The sequence below is a fragment of the Canis lupus genome, chromosome 9 (assembly GCF_011100685.1).
Source record: "Canis lupus familiaris isolate Mischka breed German Shepherd chromosome 9, alternate assembly UU_Cfam_GSD_1.0, whole genome shotgun sequence".
In the NCBI taxonomy this organism is placed as follows: Eukaryota; Metazoa; Chordata; class Mammalia; order Carnivora; family Canidae; genus Canis; species Canis lupus.
This window is the reverse complement of record NC_049230.1, coordinates 59,693,232-59,713,949: the sequence shown is the minus strand read 5'-3', so window position 1 is coordinate 59,713,949 and position 20,718 is coordinate 59,693,232. Positions and strand designations below refer to the sequence as shown.

At 35.7% G+C, this 20,718-nt stretch overlaps 1 protein-coding gene across 8 annotated transcripts in view; it reads right to left on the bottom strand.

Annotated features, from left to right (window-relative positions):
* Positions 1 to 20,718, bottom strand: part of STRBP (spermatid perinuclear RNA binding protein) — a 146,835-nt gene that overhangs the window by 61,453 nt on the left and 64,664 nt on the right. For 6 of the 8 annotated variants that reach the window (XR_005365016.1, XR_005365015.1, XR_005365014.1 and 3 more), the window contains exons 2-6: positions 14,626 to 14,680; positions 13,298 to 13,466; positions 9,500 to 9,720; positions 4,394 to 4,559; positions 536 to 680 (exon numbers count right to left, since the gene is read on the bottom strand). Coding sequence is in view for 5 of the 8 variants with exons in the window: in XM_038549433.1 (XP_038405361.1) it covers positions 536 to 680; positions 4,394 to 4,559; positions 9,500 to 9,720; positions 13,298 to 13,300 (535 nt within the window). In the remaining 3 variants the exon portion in view is untranslated. The remainder of the gene's footprint in view (positions 1 to 535; positions 681 to 4,393; positions 4,560 to 9,499; positions 9,721 to 13,297; positions 13,467 to 14,625; positions 14,681 to 20,718) is intronic. The other 2 variants (XM_038549431.1, XM_038549432.1) reach the window with 1 other exon arrangement.

Here is a 20,718-nt window from a genome sequence, read left to right as displayed (position 1 = left end):
ACTCCTAGAAAGAAATTTACTAAAGATTAATTTTTAGAAAACAATCCCCCAATTTATATTTCTTATATTATAAAACATATTTACACATGGACATAAATCTTACAAGGTTATAATACTTACTAAATTCAAGAGCAATGTGCAAATGAGTAATCTGAAGTAGTAAGCGAGTAAATTTGAAAACAATATTGTTCTGGAACACATTTAATCCTCAAGTCAGACCTAATAGCCAAACTACATAGAATAGGTTGGCTGATACCAGTAACAATGTAATAGCAGACAAAGTAAAACAGAATATCATAATAGTATAAAAATTAGAGTTGAGACCAACATAATAATCAATAGGTTTCTGAATTAATATATATTTCAAATGTATACACTTTTGCAAAATATAGCAATTACATAGAAATACAACTTTTTAAAAAACTATGAGTGGCATCAAACAAAAGTTATTTCTTAAATTCGTTAAGCACACTTAACATAGCATTCAAGAGAAGTCTTATGTAAGCAAACAAAACAAATATATATACATGTGTACCTCCATCCTTCTTCTCCAATTCGTCCCTAATTAGAGGGGAAGTAAGTATCACCTTCAAAGTTAGCGTGGGCTCTTTTGTATTCCGAATTATAATAGAAGCTTCATCTACACATTGTTCCACTTGGTATTTCTCTTCTGTGAGTTTCTGAAAGTCATCAAGATTTCAAAAACACCCAATTAACTAGATACAAATCTCAAAAAAATGAATGACTGCCCCTTAGTTTTCAATATTAGTAATACTGGGCTGAAAGAGTAGTCTTTAACTAGTTCTTTAGTTTAAGAATAACATTTCTCTCTCCTCCCAACTTACCAGCAAATCTTCTTTCTCCACATCTCAAAAAGCAACTATGTCAACCATTTATACAATTACTAGACAATCTTTAAAACCTTTCTAATATTTGAAAAATACCAACAGCGTCATTATGTGATAATGGGTAAAGTGTTGCTCTTAAAATTCTCAGAACTACTGTAAAATAATAAATTGCTGAGAATGCTCTCTAAATCAAATCCCTTTTTGAAAGGAGAACCATCTCAAAAGGAATTCCTACTTATTAAGGACTTACAAAAACATAAGATTAATCGTTTTTATATAAGATTATGTAGCTGTTAAAGAGAATCAAGTAAGGATTCTTGATTGAGAAGAATGAAAAAGGATCTCTGTTTAAAAAACAAACAAACAAACAGCAGAGACAAGTAACCTTTCCCAAAAGACAAGCAGGTCTTAGAGATCACTCCAGAAAACCTATTGTTATGGAAAAAGTCACCTGGGAACCACAGGGAAACATACAGTACTTCTTTTAGCATATAATTACACACATATATTAAGGGCCTTCCACAAAACAATCACCAATTAGAATCACATATTAAGTTATATTTAATATATTATTATACATTATACATATAATTTAATAAGTTACACAGGGTCTTTCTTGGTAGTGAAATTCCTATTACCTCACACAAATAGCTGGCTGGAAACACTACCAGGTCTTTGCTTATCAGTGTGCATTAAAAGATCTCAAAGCCATTTTCATAAAAATAGCATTTTATCATAAACATTTATATCAAAAAATATAGCTAATAGAAAATTCATTACCCTAATTTTCAATAAAGAAAACTAAGGAAGGGAAAGGCCACACAGTCACTGGAAAAACCAGAACTAGAATATAGAGAAAAAACAGAAACCTGTTTACATTGACACTAATAACATTAAAGACATCCAACAGAGAATTAGTCAAACTAAATTTTCAACTATCCATGCAGATCACATGGTATAAGTTTTGGGCTAACCAAACATGATTTCTGGTTTTGTTCACCCTTTTCCCTTGCTCAAAGAAGTTCTAAACACTAGAAAAAAGAATGTAGAGAAAAGGTATGGTACAACCACAATTAATTAAGGTACTTAGATTACTAGAAGTTTTGCTAGGGAAAGTGCTAAGGAAAAAGATTTTTAATTTACAAGAAAATAAGATCATACATCAGAAATTGGTTTTCCATACAAACACCAAGAAAATAACAGGGAGACAGGGAATAAAGGTAGAAATCATGCTTAAAAATAATTCCATGAAATATTAAGAGCAACAGTAAGTATATGTATGTGGGCATATATGTGTACATGTATACAACTGAATATGAGATGGGAATACAATTATGTACCCATTTCACTTGGATGCCTTTACCCGAATACCTATAGTAAGTAATGGAACTGTCACAATAAAGCAGCTGGTTTCAGGGTTCGATAACTCTATTGGCTATGATAAAGTGAAATACACTTTTCTCCTAATGTCTACCACTGTTCTTAAGAGTTCAAGCCTGTTTTACGTTCTCTAAGAAGCCCTTCAAAAACTAAAAGATATGTGTCTTTTTTTTTTCTCTTACCTAAACAGCCCCAGTCTCTTCAAATTTAAAATGGTTTACATGGATTGTACTTTCTTCTAGGTCCTTGCCTTGAACACTTACTTGCTAGCTCAATAAGAACATTTTACAACTGTGGTGCCCAGAAATAAAGGTCCTCGCCAAAGAGACAAAAAATACAGGGTTTACACAGTTGTGATCTGCACAGAGAAAGCTCTAATAATGCAGACTGAAATCTGGCCCAATCTCCCATATCAATACTAGAGAAATGTGACGATTTTCAGAGTAAGAATTTTGGATTATTATATCCCTGGTTCTCAACCCCTTTTACACCCTGACACACAGTTGAGGAATAGGACCATTCTCATAAGAAACAGAACTCACTATAGGGAGCAGAAATGGGAGTGAGATGTTTGAAAAGCCTCCATGGATTATTACTTTATCCTAAATTTAAGAGTAACAGTGTTCACTGTAATAAAAGCAGGAATACAGATTACATTTTAAAACAACATAAAAAAATGGAAATGAGGAATTTTATTAATATTCTAATAACAAAAAATATAGTTAGCCAGAAATCCCCGTTATTCAGTACACTATTTCTTAAAAGTTCTAATGGGGATCCTCGGTGGCTCAGTTGGTGAACCATCCGACTCTTGATTTCGGCTTTGGTCATGGTATCAGGGTTGTGGCATCAAGCCCCATATCGTGCCCCACGACGGGCTCCATACTGGGCATAGAGACTGCTTAAGATTCTCTCCCTCCCTCTGCCCCCCAACCCCCAACACTTCTCTTAAAAATAAAAGCTCTATTATTGTATTCCATGTTGCTCACCCTTCTCCCTCCCCAAATCATAACAAAAGAACTTAAAATAATTTTTTAGAAGAAATCAATTTAACCCTATGAAAGATCAAAAACATTTCTTTATAAGAATTGAAAATGGAAAAACCAATAAATGTTCAGTCACTTAGAAAACCATATCTTAAGTCTAAGGCAAAATGAAAAAATAGTGCTCCAAAAATTAATACAGGGAAACGTATCAACAAGTAACACAAATTTGATTGTCAAGAATGGTAGATTAAAAAAAATCAGGAAGATGGTTCTGAAGATCAACTGGTAAATGTGAAAGAAAAGTATCCAGTAACAAAGCTAATAAAAACAAATTTAGAATTCATATTACTTGGGGGGCGGAGGACCTTTTTAGAAGAAATACAAATAAAAGAAACCAACTAAACAAAAGAGAGCATTCAATTCAAAGGACTTTGTGGGACCTTAAGGGCTGATATCTATTTATGTGATATGAATATAAGGACTAACAGATATAAAGTCATCAAAAAGCTACAATCTGATTACACCACAGACAACACATCTGAAACTGAAAGATGATCACAGCTTTCCAATTAGTGATGCAGCTTGCCCTTGGAGCAGACTGGCAGAGCAGGTCCTATGGTGGCCACAGCTCCAGACCAATCCACCATCTTCAGCCCTGAGGAGCCTTCCGCCTTCACAGCATTCTCCAAAATGCATGCCAACATCAAAATTTTCTAAAAGCATCCAATTGGAAAAGGTTTGGAACTAGGAATTAATAGAGACTTTCCATTAACAGCATGAAAGAGTGACTGCTGAATTAAGGAAGCTTTCATTTTTAAGTTATAACATATGAAAGTCTCTAATTGTCTAGGGTCCTTTTGATCTTTTCTGCATTATATCAACCCTTCCTAGAGAATTATAAAACTGAGAGACCTAGTCTGAACAACATGAAGCCTCTCAGCAAAATATACCTGAAGACTGTACCTTAAGAGCATCTTAATCTAGTAAATATATGCTGAACACTAATCAGAAGTTTGCTTTAAATGTGATGGATGAGTCACTGACCCCGAGTAGCAGTATTCCCTTTGTCTGCACCTACCCTTTACTGTTACCAATTTCTTATTATTAATTTCATCAAGGTCACTACCTATCTTCACCTTTTTACAAATTCTCCTAGAGGTGCAATTAAACTGTACTCACCTGAATCTGAATAGGAAGATTATCTTTGACTGTATTTAACAGGGTCTCTGTGGGTTTGTCTTTGCACATTAAAACCAGCTCCAAGTCCATATCATCTTTAATCAGCAAGCCTTTTGCAACCAGGCCAATCCTCATTACACCACACAATGTCCGACCACCTTGATCCCTAAAAATAAAAGTCTAAATGATTACTTTTACAACCTATTTCCCAACTATAGCTTAATCATTGCTTGGCTTCCTGTATAGCCACATGAACTGATAAGGAGCATATAAATCCAGACATCAAAAATTAAGTCTCAGATTTAAGACTAATAAAAGTATCTATCTTCCCCACAGAATCAATAGGGAGCATATTTCACACTGGAGATCTTTTAATTCTTTATTACATCTAGAGTGCTTATTAGGAAAGTCTATATGTACTATATCCTCTTAAACATTTTTTGAAGTATTTTTAAACTTCTCCCTTTTATCTTATTATTAGTAACTAAGGAATTCGTGAGAAACCTGAATACCAAAGTATACGGAAAGAGAGCATCAAGGGTAGAAATCTAAAAGACCTGAACTCTACTCACTGGTGTCTGTTGGCTCAGTACGCGTAACGACAAAACAGCTATCAGCTACATGAGCCTTAGCTCATCCCTTCTAACTGTATCATTCCAGGAATCCACAAAAGTTTACGGGGAAAGCAGAACAATGTGATAAAACTAAAGAGCAGAGGAAAGAAGGAAAAGACCAAAGATAATCTGCCAGCATATGCATTCCAAATACAGTTGAGGCTAAAAGAACATTCAAAGAACATCAAGTCATGAATGGTGCATAAAAATATTAACATCTACTCTTGATTAACACTACAAATTTCTTATCGGTTCATTTCCCTCAACACAAGTGAAAATGTAACTGATCTTAGCAGTCACTCCACAACTAAGCAAGTGTCTGAATACAGAAAGTATACTAAAGGAGATCCAATATCTCCACCTCCAGAGGCTCACACTGTAGTAAAGTACAAAAAGCAACCTGCTTAAAAAGGGAAGAGAAAGTAACAGCTGAGAACTGTAGGCCACAAACTCTCATTTAAACCTCACAACAAGCTTGCATTTAAAAGTCATGGAATGTGAATCTCAGAAAAGCTAATTAATCGTTCAAGTTCACAGAGAGAATAAAACACAAAGCCTAGATTCAAACTGAAGTTGCTATGATCACAGTGCTCTGGTTCTTTACATTATTATGGTGGCTTCCCAAATTCAGGAAAAGGGAGAGGTCAAAATTAGAGAGGTCAAGCAAGGCAACATCAGAGTCTGACTTCAGCAGTCTTGATATGGTTAAAAGAAAAAAAGGTCATTCTAGCTGGGGCAAAGAATCAGCAGGGTGGAGAACGAACTAGATAGAGAAAGGATTAGGGAGAGAAATATTGTGGCAGTAGAAACAAGACAGGAAGTTATAAATAATCCAGCCACTGGTTAAGTGCTGGCACACCTTAGAGATTCAATAAACATTAAATCAATGAAAAACTAGAAGGGTGGTACAAGTATAGACAGAAAGAAAAAAGGGTTTTGAAGCAAGTGACCCAAACAGAAAATTATTTGATATTAAGAAGAGAACCCATCGCCTTGGATTCCTCCTTCTATATCCCTGTCCTCTCATTTCATTCTCCCAAATCTAATAATAGTTGATAAATTCTCCCTCCACGATCAACCTCAAACAAATGCCTTCAAACTAGTTTCTGTTCAGGCTCTTATTATTACCTCTCACCTAGACTACCTCAAAAACCATTTCTCCACTGGCTTTAATGACTAACTTCTGTCATCTCCAATCCATACTGTACACCACCATTACCAGAATAATCTTCCAAAAGCACTGCATGGACAGCATTTTGCCTATTACTTTCCTGCTATCCCACTGAATACTCAGGCACTCAGCATACTGGGAGGCAATTGAGAAGACAACATGGCTTCGTAGTTCAAATTCTGGCTCTGCCACTCACTACTGTGACACTAGGTAAACTACGAATTACCGGGCTCTTTTGAGCTTACTTTCTCATTTGTAAAAAAGAAAAATTACCTTTCTTACAGAATGGTTCTAAGAATATTATGTAATTTAAAGTAAGTAATGAACTTAGCCCAGATCCTAGCATACATTTAATAGCTCACAAATCCCTAAACAATAACTATTAATCCCTAAATGGTCCCTATGCTTTCTCAAACCTAAAACTTTGATGACATTTATTTTCTTTCACTTTCAACTGTCTGCCAAAAGCCTACCCATCCTCTGAGCCTACTGCACATGCTACTTCCTTCATAAAGTTTTTTCTGATCCCCAGAACCGGCATATAACCTCTCCCTGCTCTATACTTTCACATTTATTCACAGGAAAGAGGCAAAGATGCTAAGAAAATTGGGTCTGGAGTCCAACAGATGAATATGAATCCTGGTCCACCACACATACTAACTCAGTGACCTCAAGCAAGTTAAAGTTTGTTAATGTTTCTGAGTCACTCTTTTCATATGCCAATTTGAAGCAGTAGAAATTTCACAGGTAAAGTGGGGGCAGAGGAGGGGAATAATAACCAAAGACTAAAAGGCTTGTTGTAGGATAATGTGAAAAATACTCTGCTACAGTAACTTGCATTCAATAAATGGTAGCTATTATTAACTAGCCATTATTACTTGTTTATTAAATTCTATGTCATAATTAGGATATACTTATGAGATGACAGCATGATTGAGCAGAGAAAAGAACTCCTACTTCAGTCCTAAATTTGAATAATGAATTTGTATATGGGAGGTATTATAAAGCTCACATAAACACCCAAAACATAGGGAATTACTTAAAATTAAGAACAGAGCCCTAATATTCCTAATATTACAAATAGTGGGAACTTTTTGACTTTTGAGTCAGTCTGTAAAAAGGTAAAATAACACACAGGTAAAAGCTGCCTAACAGTGCCTGGCTATTAACAGAAGGTGCTTAATAAACAGAAGCTAGGGGCAGCCCCAGTGGCTCAGCGGTTTAGCGCCGCCTACAGCCCAGGGCCTGATCCTGGAGACCTGGGATCGAATTCCATGTCGGGCTCCCTGCGTGGAGCCTGCTTCTCCATCTGCCTGTGTCTCTGCCTCTCTCTCTCCTCCCTGTGTATTCTCATGAATAAATAAATAAAATCTTTAAAATAAATAAACAAATCAACAAACAAACAAACAGAAGCTAGCCCAGCCCCAGCCTGGTGCTCTCTGTAGAACTGAGCATACATCAGGAGCTCGATCCATGTCTTTTACTGGGAAACAGCTCTGTTCTTAGAAGATGTGCCTGCTTCTGTTTTATACAAAATAAGGACCTAAACATTCTGCACTCCTTGAGTTCCAACACATGTGAAGAATCAAGACAAGCGCTCAATCTGGGACTGTTCACAAAGACAGTCCAGAGAACCCGTACACACAGAGCTACATTCACAAGTCCAAATGAAAGTGTGGAGCACGTTAAGGTTTAAAAACCACGGGATCCCTGGGTGGCGCAGCGGTTTGGCGCCTGCCTTTGGCCCAGGGCGCGATCCTGGAGACCCGGGATCGAATCCCACGTCGGGCTCCCGGTGCATGGAGCCTGCTTCTCCCTCTGCCTGTGTCTCTGCCTCTCTCTCTCTCTCTCTCTCTCTCTCTCTCTCTCTGTGTGTGACTATTGTAAATAAATAAAAAAAAAAAAATTTAAAAAAATAAATAAATAAAAAAAAATAAAAACCTTTGAAATACAGTGACTTGATCCAGTTAAGCAAATGTCTGCTGAAGACTTTTCAAAAGTCTTTTAAAAACAAACAGAAGAAGTATTAAAAAGGCCTGAATTCCAGCGATAAATGAAACTCCCCTTAAAAAAGGTAAATTTTATGTTATACATATTTTTATCAAAAATTTTTTAAAAGTTTTTGAAAGGGCATAAACACATTCCAAAGTACAATGTAAATATGGAGTGCAGGACTATTTAACTTGCACAGGGTTTGGGATATACAGCGCTAGGCTACTGAATACTACTACCAATTAACATAAACCTCAAAATTTGGCAGTATCTATTTTAAAGCCATCATACGCAAGAAAAACTGAATTACTGCCAAGAACCTTCAAGCTGACAAGGTAATATACACAGTGTAGATATTATCTATAAATAGTTAACAAAATCAAAGAATTAGGTTCTTCAGCTGAAAACTGATACCAGTTATCTTGCATCTGAAGATGAAAAGGTTACACTATCTTTCATGAAGAAAATCAATTTATCAATACTTCCCCATTATTATCTATTTATCACATTTAGAATCGAAAGTTGGAGAAAAAAATCCTATAACCTCTATCTTTAATTTATAAGTTGCAGCCAAAGAAATGCTCTTAATCCTACAAATACAGTAAAATCAAATGAGCTGCTTTTTCAAAGTAAGTCATACTTATCCCAATTTTAGTAACATTGCTCAAAACAGTAAGCTTAGTATGACATACAGTTTCATGATCTGACTCCAGTTATCATATAGCTTCATCTCACTCATCTCTTATTATTGTTACATCACTGAGAATACTCTGCTATAATTGCTGAAGGGTCTGACTCCTGTTAATCTTTCATTCATTCCACAAATATCCAATGAGCATTTACTAAATGCCAGACACTGTGCTGAATCCTGGGAATCAACAAGGTGGATGTGGTCAAAATACATTTAGAACACATTTTCCTATATTCTTTCTTCTCCACCAGGATTTTTTAAATGCCTTAAAAAAAATAACATTTTATGATTTCCCCAGAGACCTACTATTTATTTCTGAATTTAGGAGGTGAACCAACACATGAAAAAGGTGACATTTCATAATCTCCAAAACATTACAATTCTAAAGGGCTTGGTGCATTCTTAAAAGGCATCCTGAACAAATCCATCTTCTTTTCCTGGTCTAATCATTACTTCTTTCTTGCTTTCCTTTCAAATGTAACTTGGAAAAATTCCACAAACATTTACTTCCTTGTTTATACTCATATAAATGAGAAAACCTAAAGAATATCATATACCAAATAAAACCTAGTGGGATAGGACTCTGAGCTTTTTCTGAGCACTGCAGTAAAGCATCACAAAGGTCAGGCCACACTCACTTGGAATAGGCATCTACAGCCTCATCCTTCTTCACTTCTATCTCACCCTCTGTTTTTGTGCCTTTATTTGTTTCATCCAGCCAATCTGAGACATGTTTAAGGGCACATTCAACAGTAGACACCATATTCTGAACAGCTTCAAGTTCCTCTGGAGATGGATAGATTGTTGAATGTTTCACCATAACATGGCGATCATCATTGGCAAAAGATCTAATAGATCTCTGTCAGAAGAAAGAAAACAATAAAAGTAATGCTACCTGAAAAGTATGATATATAAATATATTTAAGTCAATTCATAGCATTAATTGTCAAGCCATCATGAAACGGTTAATGTTGAGAAAATAAAAAAACTGTAAAAAATTGTATAGGAATGAAAGTAAAACCTCATTCTACTGAACTCCAAACCAGAAAATTAGAAATCTTTCATTCATGTTTGGTAAGATTCATCCAAGTCACCCTCAGTATCATGTACATGCTACCTTTTAGCTGAATCGAGTTAGAGACTTCAAAAATGATCATCTGTATTACATATCGTCTGTGAGAAAAACATACTTCCTAGCTTTAACAAAGTCTCTAGGAATGCATGATGGTGACTCATGATACCCAACCACTCCTTTCCAAACTGCTGAAGACTTGCACCTTGAAAAATTGAAATGTCATAATACAGTAATAATGTAAAATACAAAGGTATGTGTTAACACTATAGAAATTCTAAACTGTGGATCAAGACGCCTGAGTGGCTCAGCAGTTGAGCATCTTCCTTCGGCTCAGGGCATGATCCGGGGGTCCTAGGATTGAGTCCCACATCAGCTCCTTGAAGGGAGCCTGCTTCTCCCTCCACTATGTCTCTACCGCTCTCTATATCTCTCATGAATAAATAAATAAAATCTAAAAAAAAAAAAAAAAAAAACTATGGATCACATTAGAATTCTATTTACTATTTGGTATTCAAACCTTTAGTGCAAGGCCTTAATTTTTAAAATAGATTAGCAGGAGGCATTTCAAACTCCAAAATGGGGAAAATACATACTACAAAAGAATAAACTTCCCAAAGTAATTTACAAATGTATTACATTGTCAATCAAAATCCCCTCAAGATAGTTTTACTTAATACTCAACAAAAATCATTTTAAACCTCATTTGGAGGAAAAAAACAAATCAATGAAAGTACCAAGAAATATTCTACAAAGATGGATGAATGGTACCATTAAACCAAAACAAAATATCAAAACTTTAAAAAGCAATAATTAAAATGACACGCTGGCCCAGAAATCAGTGGAGATTAAAGTCTAGAAATAGAATGAATTTCATGAAAATTTAATAGAGTAGACCCTTCACCCTCATGACACACTTCCAAAAACTTTTGAATATCTCCAAATTTACAAATACCATGAGGACACTTATACCAGTACACTGCAAAATGAACAGGGATAACTTGGTGAGTTTCCATGAGGCCCAAAGTATTCCCTTTAAAAGCTGGCTATAGTGTCTTTACTTACATGAACTTATGTGCTAGATGGTAAATATTTTGTTCTAAAGTCTACCACAAACTAAAATAGTCTCAATTCCTTATCAGTCCTGTCTCTTTTGTTGTTTTTGTTTGAACATTGGTGTTTAAAAATCATACTAACTTGGTACTGTACTACTGTCCCCTATAAAATGAAACAAACTATAACTAAAAAGGTAAGTGGTTTTTTGAAACCATCAATTATTATGGAATAAAAGGACTGAAGTCAATCACAAAGCTTTCCTTTTTTCTAGATAAAAGCCATTTCTGTCTAGATTTCTTCCTTGCTCACAGTCCAAAACCAGTTTTCTAACTGGAGTCTTTTGCCACAAAGAAACAAACTCTTTAAATCACTTCTTGAGATTTACTCACATATCTCAAAATAAGCAACAAGAAAACAAAATTTGAGAAAACAAATTGGAGATGCCAGGCTGTTCTAGAGATTAATTATCAAATTATTTGACTTGGGACGCCTGGGTGGGCTCAGTGGTTGAGCGTCTGCTTTTGGCTCAGGGCATGATCCCGGATCCCGGGATCAAGTCCCGCATCAGACTCTATGGAGAGCCTGCTTCTCCCTCTGCCTGTGTCTCTGACTCTCTCTGCGTTTCTCATGGATAAATAAATAAATCTTTTTTAAAAAATTTTTTGTCTTGCTCTTTACAGAAGAAGAAATTAACTAATTTTTTAGTTCTGAATGGTAAAGGAAACATGTTAACTTGGGATATTCTCTTTTAGTTTTATGGTGAATTACTAAGTTACTTAGCTAAATTACTCGGTCCTGCACACTGGCTTCATCTTAACAAAATTATACACTGCTATATACCACAAACCTTTGGTGTTTCTCTCACATATAAAGATTGCCAATGTTAAATCCAAAAATGTTAAATCCAAGACCCTACTGTTTGTGACACAACAAGCATCATGAAACAATGATGAAAGGAAGAATAAGCAGTATTACCAAAAAAAGAAGAAAAACTTGGGGAGTCTAAATGGATTTGTTTCAAGATATAAAAAACTAAATAGGAAAGAACTATGTAGAAACAGATAGTTATCATTCAAATCTAAGATCTAAGCAGTAAAGCAATAGTGGAAATTGGAAAACACCTACCAACTGAATTATGTAAACACAAAATTATGTAAACACCAGAAAGTCTAAACTAAATTTAAAATAAATAAACTAGGAAAGGAGTTTTTATCGACTATGACAGTATTAAAAAGCATTTAAATTTTAAGAAAATCAAGACTATTTATAATAAATATAAGCTGAAGAGGCACCTAATTCATATTTAAGGAAAACACAAGACACGGTATACTTTCTTACACCTCACCTAAAACTAAATGACAGAAAATCCCAAGTTAATTAACATTTTTTCCCACCCTCTAGAACTAAAATATTTGGAGAATTTCTTCTCTAAAGAGCAAGTCAACTAAGTTATAATCCATAGAACAAATTTTTTTAAAAAAATCAACTAACACTTAAAGAAATACCATCAGACTTGCTAAACAACATATTTCAAACATACTGATGATTAATATTTTTGTGCCTTTTCTCCCACTTATAACATCTTTTTTTAAGCCTTTTCTCACTTATACTTAGGGGAAAAATTCACACAACATCCTCCAGAGCCAAAATACTAGAAGAAAAAAAATCAACATATTTTTACCAATGCAAACACTAGGCACCATAGATTATGATCTCATCTAATATCTCATCCAATTTGAGTATGAACTTTCCACAAAAAAAAAAAAAAGCAAGATTTCCCTGAGGTTAGGTTCAGTGCTCCCAATACACTCAACATTTGACCCTATTATTTTGAAAACATGGAAAAAAGGTAACTTTTTGAGTTTAATACTCAAATATTTCATAAATTCTTATACCATTCATATCACTCATTAAAGGATTGGTTCAAGATTTCTCATTTCCATTGGAAAAAATTGAACTTCAGGTAGAAGACTAGAGAAAAATTACATAATTTCAAGGTCACCTAAAGCCATCCTTATTATCAGTTTGCTAATGCCAGTATTATCAGAAAATTTACTTATGAGCCTTTCCTCCTTTGTATTTAATAATATATGGCCTCAAGGCTCATGGGGCTCCCTCTTGTGGTTTAAAGGGCTCATAATAAATCTGAACTCATTGGCTTTGCTTAAATAGTAGAGTGCCATCTTCATCTGATGCACTAGAGCCAAAAATTAACACCATTGTTTTTCACTTGCCCTCACTATTAACATTTCCAATTTTAACTACTGGAATTTTACAATGAAATTATGGAAATATAGATAATACCTACCATGGTTTTCTATAGTGTTTTAGCTTCTTTTTCCAATCCCTTCCCCACTTTCTTGTCGTCTTCACTAGACACTGTTTTATGTGACAGTACCTCCTCATAAGCCTGAGTCCTCTGACAACTCAGAGTCAATATGGCAAAGATGTTTGAAGACTTATTCTCTGGAATACACCTGCAAGAGAAAAAGAAAAACAACTTTTCAGAAATGCTTATTTACAGTTAGTTTTATATCCGAAATTTGGAGCCCATATGTTATTGACCAAAAGGAAATACTCGTTATAAAGTGACCTCATTTCAAACAAAAAGCTAGCATATCTGCATATCTTTTGAGGGCTTGGGGCCAAGAGACTAAGTAAATGGCCAAATAAGTAAGCCTCCTGGTAAGCCACAATGTGGCAACTGGCTGACTTGTACTCAATGAGATAAAGAGACACAGATTCAGTAAAGTAGTACTACCTGAAAAAGTAATACTACTACTGATGGCAACACACTGCAATTAATGATGAGCTTTTCAATTAGAAACTAGCATTAGCCAGACCTATCCAAAAAAGTAGTTAATATACCAGAAAATACACCACCATCATTGTTTGAAACCATGAAGCTTTTCCATTTGATACCGCCAGTACACACTGGCACAATGTTTCTTCTTTAATAATCATTTTTAGGCCTAAAATTCAGAATGCTTTTCTGCTCTGTTCCCCTAACTCTTGAGAGACTCTGCCTCCTGACTTCAACCTATATGTGCTGTTCTGACAAACTCCTGAATATTCACTAGAACCTGACTTCATTACCCGTGGATGACTCTCACAAAATCCCACTGTGTATTTCTGCCTAGAGGCCGAATCACTATTCTATTACCCCTTTGCTCCATCTTTATGAGATTTTATTCCATATAGAGTAAAAGTAAACTCTTCTAAGCACTGATGAAATCCTTACAAGATTATAAGCCAAGATGTTAAAGAAAAACAAAAAACTAGAAAGCAACCATCAAACATGCTTAGCTACATGGATATCACCACAAAATATATAAACTCACCAAAAATAGCTTCCTCTTCATCTCAATTATCTTTCCTTTAAATTTCATTTAAACAAGGAAACCCCCTCTGCTTTTGTCTGTAACAGTTTCCTAATACTATCAGCTGCTCTCTTAAAGAAAAAAATCCTTGGGGTGCTTGGTGGCACAGCTGGTTAAGCATCTGACTCTTGGTTTCCATCAAGGTCATGATCTCAGGGTCCTGAGAGCAAGCCCCATATCACGCTCTATGCTCAGCACAGAGTCTACATAAAACTCTCTCTCCCTCTACCTCTGTCCCTCCTCCCTCCTGGCTCACCTGCTCTCGTGCTCTCTCTCTCTTTCTTCTCTCTCTCTCTCTCTAATAAACAAATCTAAAACAAAAAAAAAATTATCAGTTTTGAGGTTTTGAAACCAGTAAAGTTACATTTAACACTTCCCAATTACTACACATGAAAAAACAAACACACAAATGATACTGTGACCCACACGCAAAACTATTCATATCTATCCTGTAACCAACTTCCCTGACTCTACAAAATCCACCTGAAATAAGCTACTGAAACTTCACTTAAAAAAAAAAAAAAAAAAGTCATGTAACTGAACCAATCAACTGGACTTAACTTATCATACCTATCACACGAAGGTAGGGAGGGAACATACACATGCTGCCAATTCAGAGGGTCTTTTCATACAACAAAGTTAAGAAACAATCTAAAACAAGATCTGATGGCAGGACACATCTCAGAGATCCTGTGTAAAGACTACATAAAGAAGTCTTCGGCATTTCCCATTCCCAACCCTACTTCATCAATCTAGCAGATTCAACCATTCAGCATTTAAGCTATGAATCCAGCAGCCAAAAAAGATTGCTATGTGTTCAGCTGAGAACTGACAGCAAAGTTCAAATCCTTTATTCTGTAAAAAGATAAAGTCAAAAATTCTACCATATTAAGAAAGTAGACTGAAAGCAGGGAAGAATGCTAAGAAAAAGCTAATGTAGTGGAGAAATTATGAATCACCAATAACAAGATACAGCATTCTTCAATCATTTAGCACAGAGAGAAACCACCCTACACATACATCAAGCAGCTCTGGGAACTTTTTAGGGTATTACAGTATAGTGCAATAATCCACGACAAAAGCAGTATGTATCTCAAAATTATATTGTTGGTGCTATAAAAGCAACTCAGAAATCGTCTGGCCCAACTCTACCCAGTTTATCTACCTGCTACAAATGAATTACTAAAGAGATATTAAAGTCATACAACTAATCAGGGACACAGGCCTCCTGATCCAGAACCTAAATCACAGCCCAATGCTTTTTCCTTTCTGTATCAACCTGATTGAGGAAAAAAAAAAAGTAAATTATATTTGGTAGACTATAAGGTAATAGGGAGAAACTCCACACATTTTTAAAGAGTTTCTCTTAAAAAAAAAAAAAAAAAAAAAAACTATTAACAGTGGATAAAATTCTGGCCTTGAAATAAAAAAATTTCAACTTTGCCATTAATAGCTATGTGAGTTTAGAAAGTTATGACTCAGAAAATCAGTTTCTTTGGGTTTCAGTTTCTTTTATCTATGAAATGAGGAAATATTCCACTACTAATTAATAGGTAACATTTATGTAACTCATAATATTCTGTAGCAGGCACTATTCTAAGAGCTTTTCATACACTGACTTATTTAATTCTCACAACAATTTCAATTACTATCTCCATTCACACATAAGGAAACTAGAGCATAAAGAGGTAATATAACCTAATTAAAAACACAAGGCAAAAGTACAGTACAGTAAAGCCAAGATTCAAACCTAGACAACCTCTTTCAATGATATTTTTGCTCTCAAGGCACTTACACTTACATTAAGGGATAAACTTTAGCAATTTCAAAAAATATGTCTATGTGAATTACAAAGGCTGTACAGTACACAGGCTTTAGAGCCAAACAGGCCTAGATTCAAGAACCAGCCTTGCCACTTCACAAAGCTCTGAGTCAGAGCTTTTTTACCTGTGCAATGGGGTAAATAGATTCAAACTAAATGAAAAATACCTAAAAGTATCTGCCAAATAGTATACACTCAATAAATGGCTTCAGAAGGGGAATAAAATCCTCAAATATCAAACAAAATGTGTTGTTTATATATCAGATATGTGTAACTTTAAAACCAGAGTCTAGAAAAATATGAGGTGTGCTCTACTTTTTAATAAATGAGAGTAGCTTTATGCAGCAGGTAGAATGTATATGTATAGGCATGTGTGTGAACATGCATCACTTTTTTTAAATCAAATACTGCTTTTTCAATTAATGGTTTCTTTTAAGAGTTTTTTGTTTATAGAAAAACTGAGTGGAAAGTAGAGAAAATCCCATATACCTCTTCTCCCTGCCATACACAGTTTCTCCTACTATTCACATCTTACATTAGTGTGGTACCATTGTTACAACTGATGAACAACCAATGTTTATATGATATTATTTTTTTAAAGATTTTATTTATTTATTTATTTATTTATTTATTTATTTATTTATTTATTTATTTGAGAGAGAACATGACTGGGCACGGGGGGAAGGAGAGGGAGAGGCAGACTCCTGCTGAGGAGGGAGCCCAACATGAGGCTTCATCCCAGGACCCTGGGATCATGACCTAAGCCAAAAACAGACACTTAACTGACTGAGCTACACAGGAGCCCCATTTATACAGTATTCTTAACTAAAGTCCACAGTTTACATTAGGGTTCTCTCTGTGTTGTACATTCTATAACTTGTGACAAATGTATAATGACATGCATCCACCATTACAGAATCATGCAGGACAGTTTTACTGCCCTAAAAATCCCAAGCTCCACCTAGTCAACCCTCCCTCTTCCAAATGTCATATAGTTAAAATCATATGGTATATAGTCTTTTCAGATCGGCCTTTTTCATTTAGCAATATGCATTTATGATTCCTCCATTGACAATTCTTTTTATTGCTGAACAGTATTCTGGATGCACCACAGTTCATTTACTTACTTTAAGACATCTTGGTTGCTTCCAAGTTTTAGTAATTTGTGTGCTTATAAACATTTGTGTGCAGGTTTTTGTGTGGATATAGGTTTTCAACCCATTTGGGTATATACCAAGGAGCATGATAATGGAACCATGGTAAGACAATTTTTAATTTAGCCTTATAAGAAACTTCCAGGGGTGCCTGGGTGGCTCAGTCAGTTGAGCATCTGCCTTCAGCTCAGGTCATGGTCTAGGCGTCCTGGGATCAGGCACTGCACCAGACTCCCTGCTCAGCAGAGTTGGCTTCTCCTCTCCCTCCTCCCATTCATCCCCACTCGCGCACTTGCTCTCTCAAATAAATAAAATCCTTTAAAAAAGAAAAGAAACTTCTAGACTCTCCATGCAGCATGGCTGTACCATTTCACACTGCCATCAGCAATAAATGAGAGCCCCTGTTGTTCCACATCCTCATCAGTATTTAGCGGTGTCAAAGTTTTGGACTTGAGCCATTCTAATAGATGTAGAGCGGGATCTCATTGTTGCCTAATTTGGAATTCCCTGATGACATATAATGTTGAGTATCTTTTCATATGCTTATTTGCCATCTATACATCCTCTTTGGTGATTTTTGAGCACCTATAATATGCCAGCCACTATTCTAGGCATTAGGATGCATCAGTGAAGATGAAAGACAAAAATCTCCACCTTTGTCATTTAAAAGCAGAGAGGGAAAAATAACAAAGCCATAAATGCAAAAATAAATAAATTAGATAGTATGTTAGAAGGTGTGAAGTGGTAGGGAAAAGAAAGAAGAGGGGCCATGAAAGTACACTAAGGCAGCATCCAGAGAAGAAGACAACTTTACAGAGATGGTCAGCCTTTACTGAGAAGGTGACACCCAAGCAAAGAACTTGAATGGCTAGAGAAGGATGAGTAAAGGGAGAAAAGGGCAGCGAGGACAGAGGGGTGACAGTGAGGGACCAGATCACTAAGGACAGAGGTTGGTAAATTTTTTCTTTAAAGGACTAAATATTAAATAGCTTAGGCTTTTTGAGCCATTAGGTCTTTACTATTTAACTCTGCCTTTATAGTACAAATGTAGCCATAGACAAGATGTGAACAACAAATGTAGCCATAGACAAGATGTGAACAAATGGGAGTGGCTGTGTTCCAATAAATCTACTTACGGGAATAGAAATCTTGATTTCATATAATGTTCACGTCACAAAATCCCCTTTTTTTTTAACCATTTTAAAATGTAAAAACCAAAAAAAAATAAAATAAAATAAAAATAAAAATAAAATAAAATGTAAAAACCATTCTTAGCCTGCAGGTCATATAAAAAAAGGCAGTGGGCCAAATTTAGTCCACGAACCATAGTCTGTCAGCTTCTAATACAGGGGGTCCTTCTAGTCATTTTAAAGACTGTGGCTTTCACTAAAAGTAAGATAGGGAACCCTTACAGGGTTCTGAGCAGAGTAATAATACCAGATTCATGTTTTTAAAATGTCACTATGACTGCCATGTTGAAATACTTAATAGAGAAGGCAAAAATGAAGAAAGGAGACCACGGGGAGGTTTAGTATATATATCCTGAAAGGAAAGATGACAGGACTTCCTAACAAAATGGACATGTGAGTGTGAGTAAACTGGAAACATTGGTATTAACTTCATTGGCCTGAGCAGATGAGTTAGGAAAGATGAAAGGAGAGCTGGTTTGGGGATTAAGATTAGGAATTCAGCTTTGTACATGCTGAATTCCAGATACTGGAATTAGATATATTAAGTGGGCAACTGGATATGAAACTATAGTTACTTTAGAAGAGAGGTCCAGTATAAAGGTAGCATATAAAGCCACAAGATCACCGAGGGAGTAGGTATACCAGTGAATGGGATAAAGCAGAAGAGGCACAACTACAGTCAGAGAAGTGGTGGCCTAAGAAGTAGGAGGAAAATAAGACTATGTTGTTCTGAAGGCAAAGTATAGAAAACTTATAAATAAGGCAAGCACCTTGAATTAAAAACAAGGAAACAAAAACAAAAACAAAAAACAAGAAAAGGGATATACCATGAGAATGGAAATCCTGAGTTTTGCTCCTTGCTTTACTACAAAGGATGTTTCTAAATCAAAGATACCTATATTACAAAATCTAGTACACTACAGTGTCTTGTTTTACCATTTACCGGAACCTACCCTCTCCTACGTTATTTTCTCCCTACCCCAGCCCTTCTTTGGAGGAAACTAAACCCTGAGAACATCAAGTTCCCCCTTTAAAACCTCCCATGATTAATTATTACCTAAGCAACCAGCATTCCATTCATCCACTCTGTGTGGCACCAAGGTCCTCCATAAAACATTACTGTAATTCTTCCCCTGTCTTCTCTCACCACTGCGGTACCAGCCAAAATGAGAATAAACACTCTTCCCCAGAACATCCTGCAATGTGCTACTGCCTAACTTTATATTCAACCTTTCCCTTACCTGGACTGCAACCTCTACTCAACGATGATCTGTCATTATTCTACTCAACTGTCCATCTCAAATCTACCTCTCCATGAAGCTTTACCTCGTACTTGAGATCAATATCATTTCTTCCTTCTTTGAGCCATCCAGCATTTTTTCAACCTCCTAATACCTGGCTTCAGTTATTTTTATTGTAAGTTTCTTAATGAAATAATTTATCTCCACAGCAACTCATACAATGACCTACGCTCAGGAGAGGCTCAATAAAAATCTGAATTCAACCCTAGATTTAGCTTTCCTTAGAGAGCACCTAACTACAGAATCTATCTGAAAGGTCACCATCTCTTCCCATATATTTCCATGGCAGTCATCATTACACTGATTTACAAGAATTTCTGACTCTTCCTCCATAAACACAAACTCTATTATATAATTTCATGAGTTATTTGACTAATTTCGCCCATCTTGGATTAATCCCTCAAATCCTCTCCCTTTCCTTCAGGACTTTACTACTTAGCTCACCGAAACACATTCAATTCCTACTCCTGGCATATTTCTTAGCAATTTCAGTAACCACAGAGATGGTGCTTCTAAAATTCTGCGCTCTCCATTCCTTATATTCCTTTCCTCCAATATTCTCATCTTCCTTCCTACTTTAGACAATACCCACTCCCTACCAAGGTTCCTAATGCCCTAATTCTACCACCTTTCACAATCCCTCACCCTTTCCACACCCTCACTTACTTCTATCTTTATCTGACTGAAAGTACAAAATCCATCATTTGTCACTGATTCACACAACAACTCCTTTTGTTATTTATCCCCTCCTGACAAAACTCCAACTCTGCTTAAATCCAACCCTCCTGGCTATGCCTCACCAATAACCCTGGGCAGCTGGATATGACTTGGCAGGGGGGGTGGGGATAAGCACACAATTGTGCTTATTGGTTTTTTTTCTAA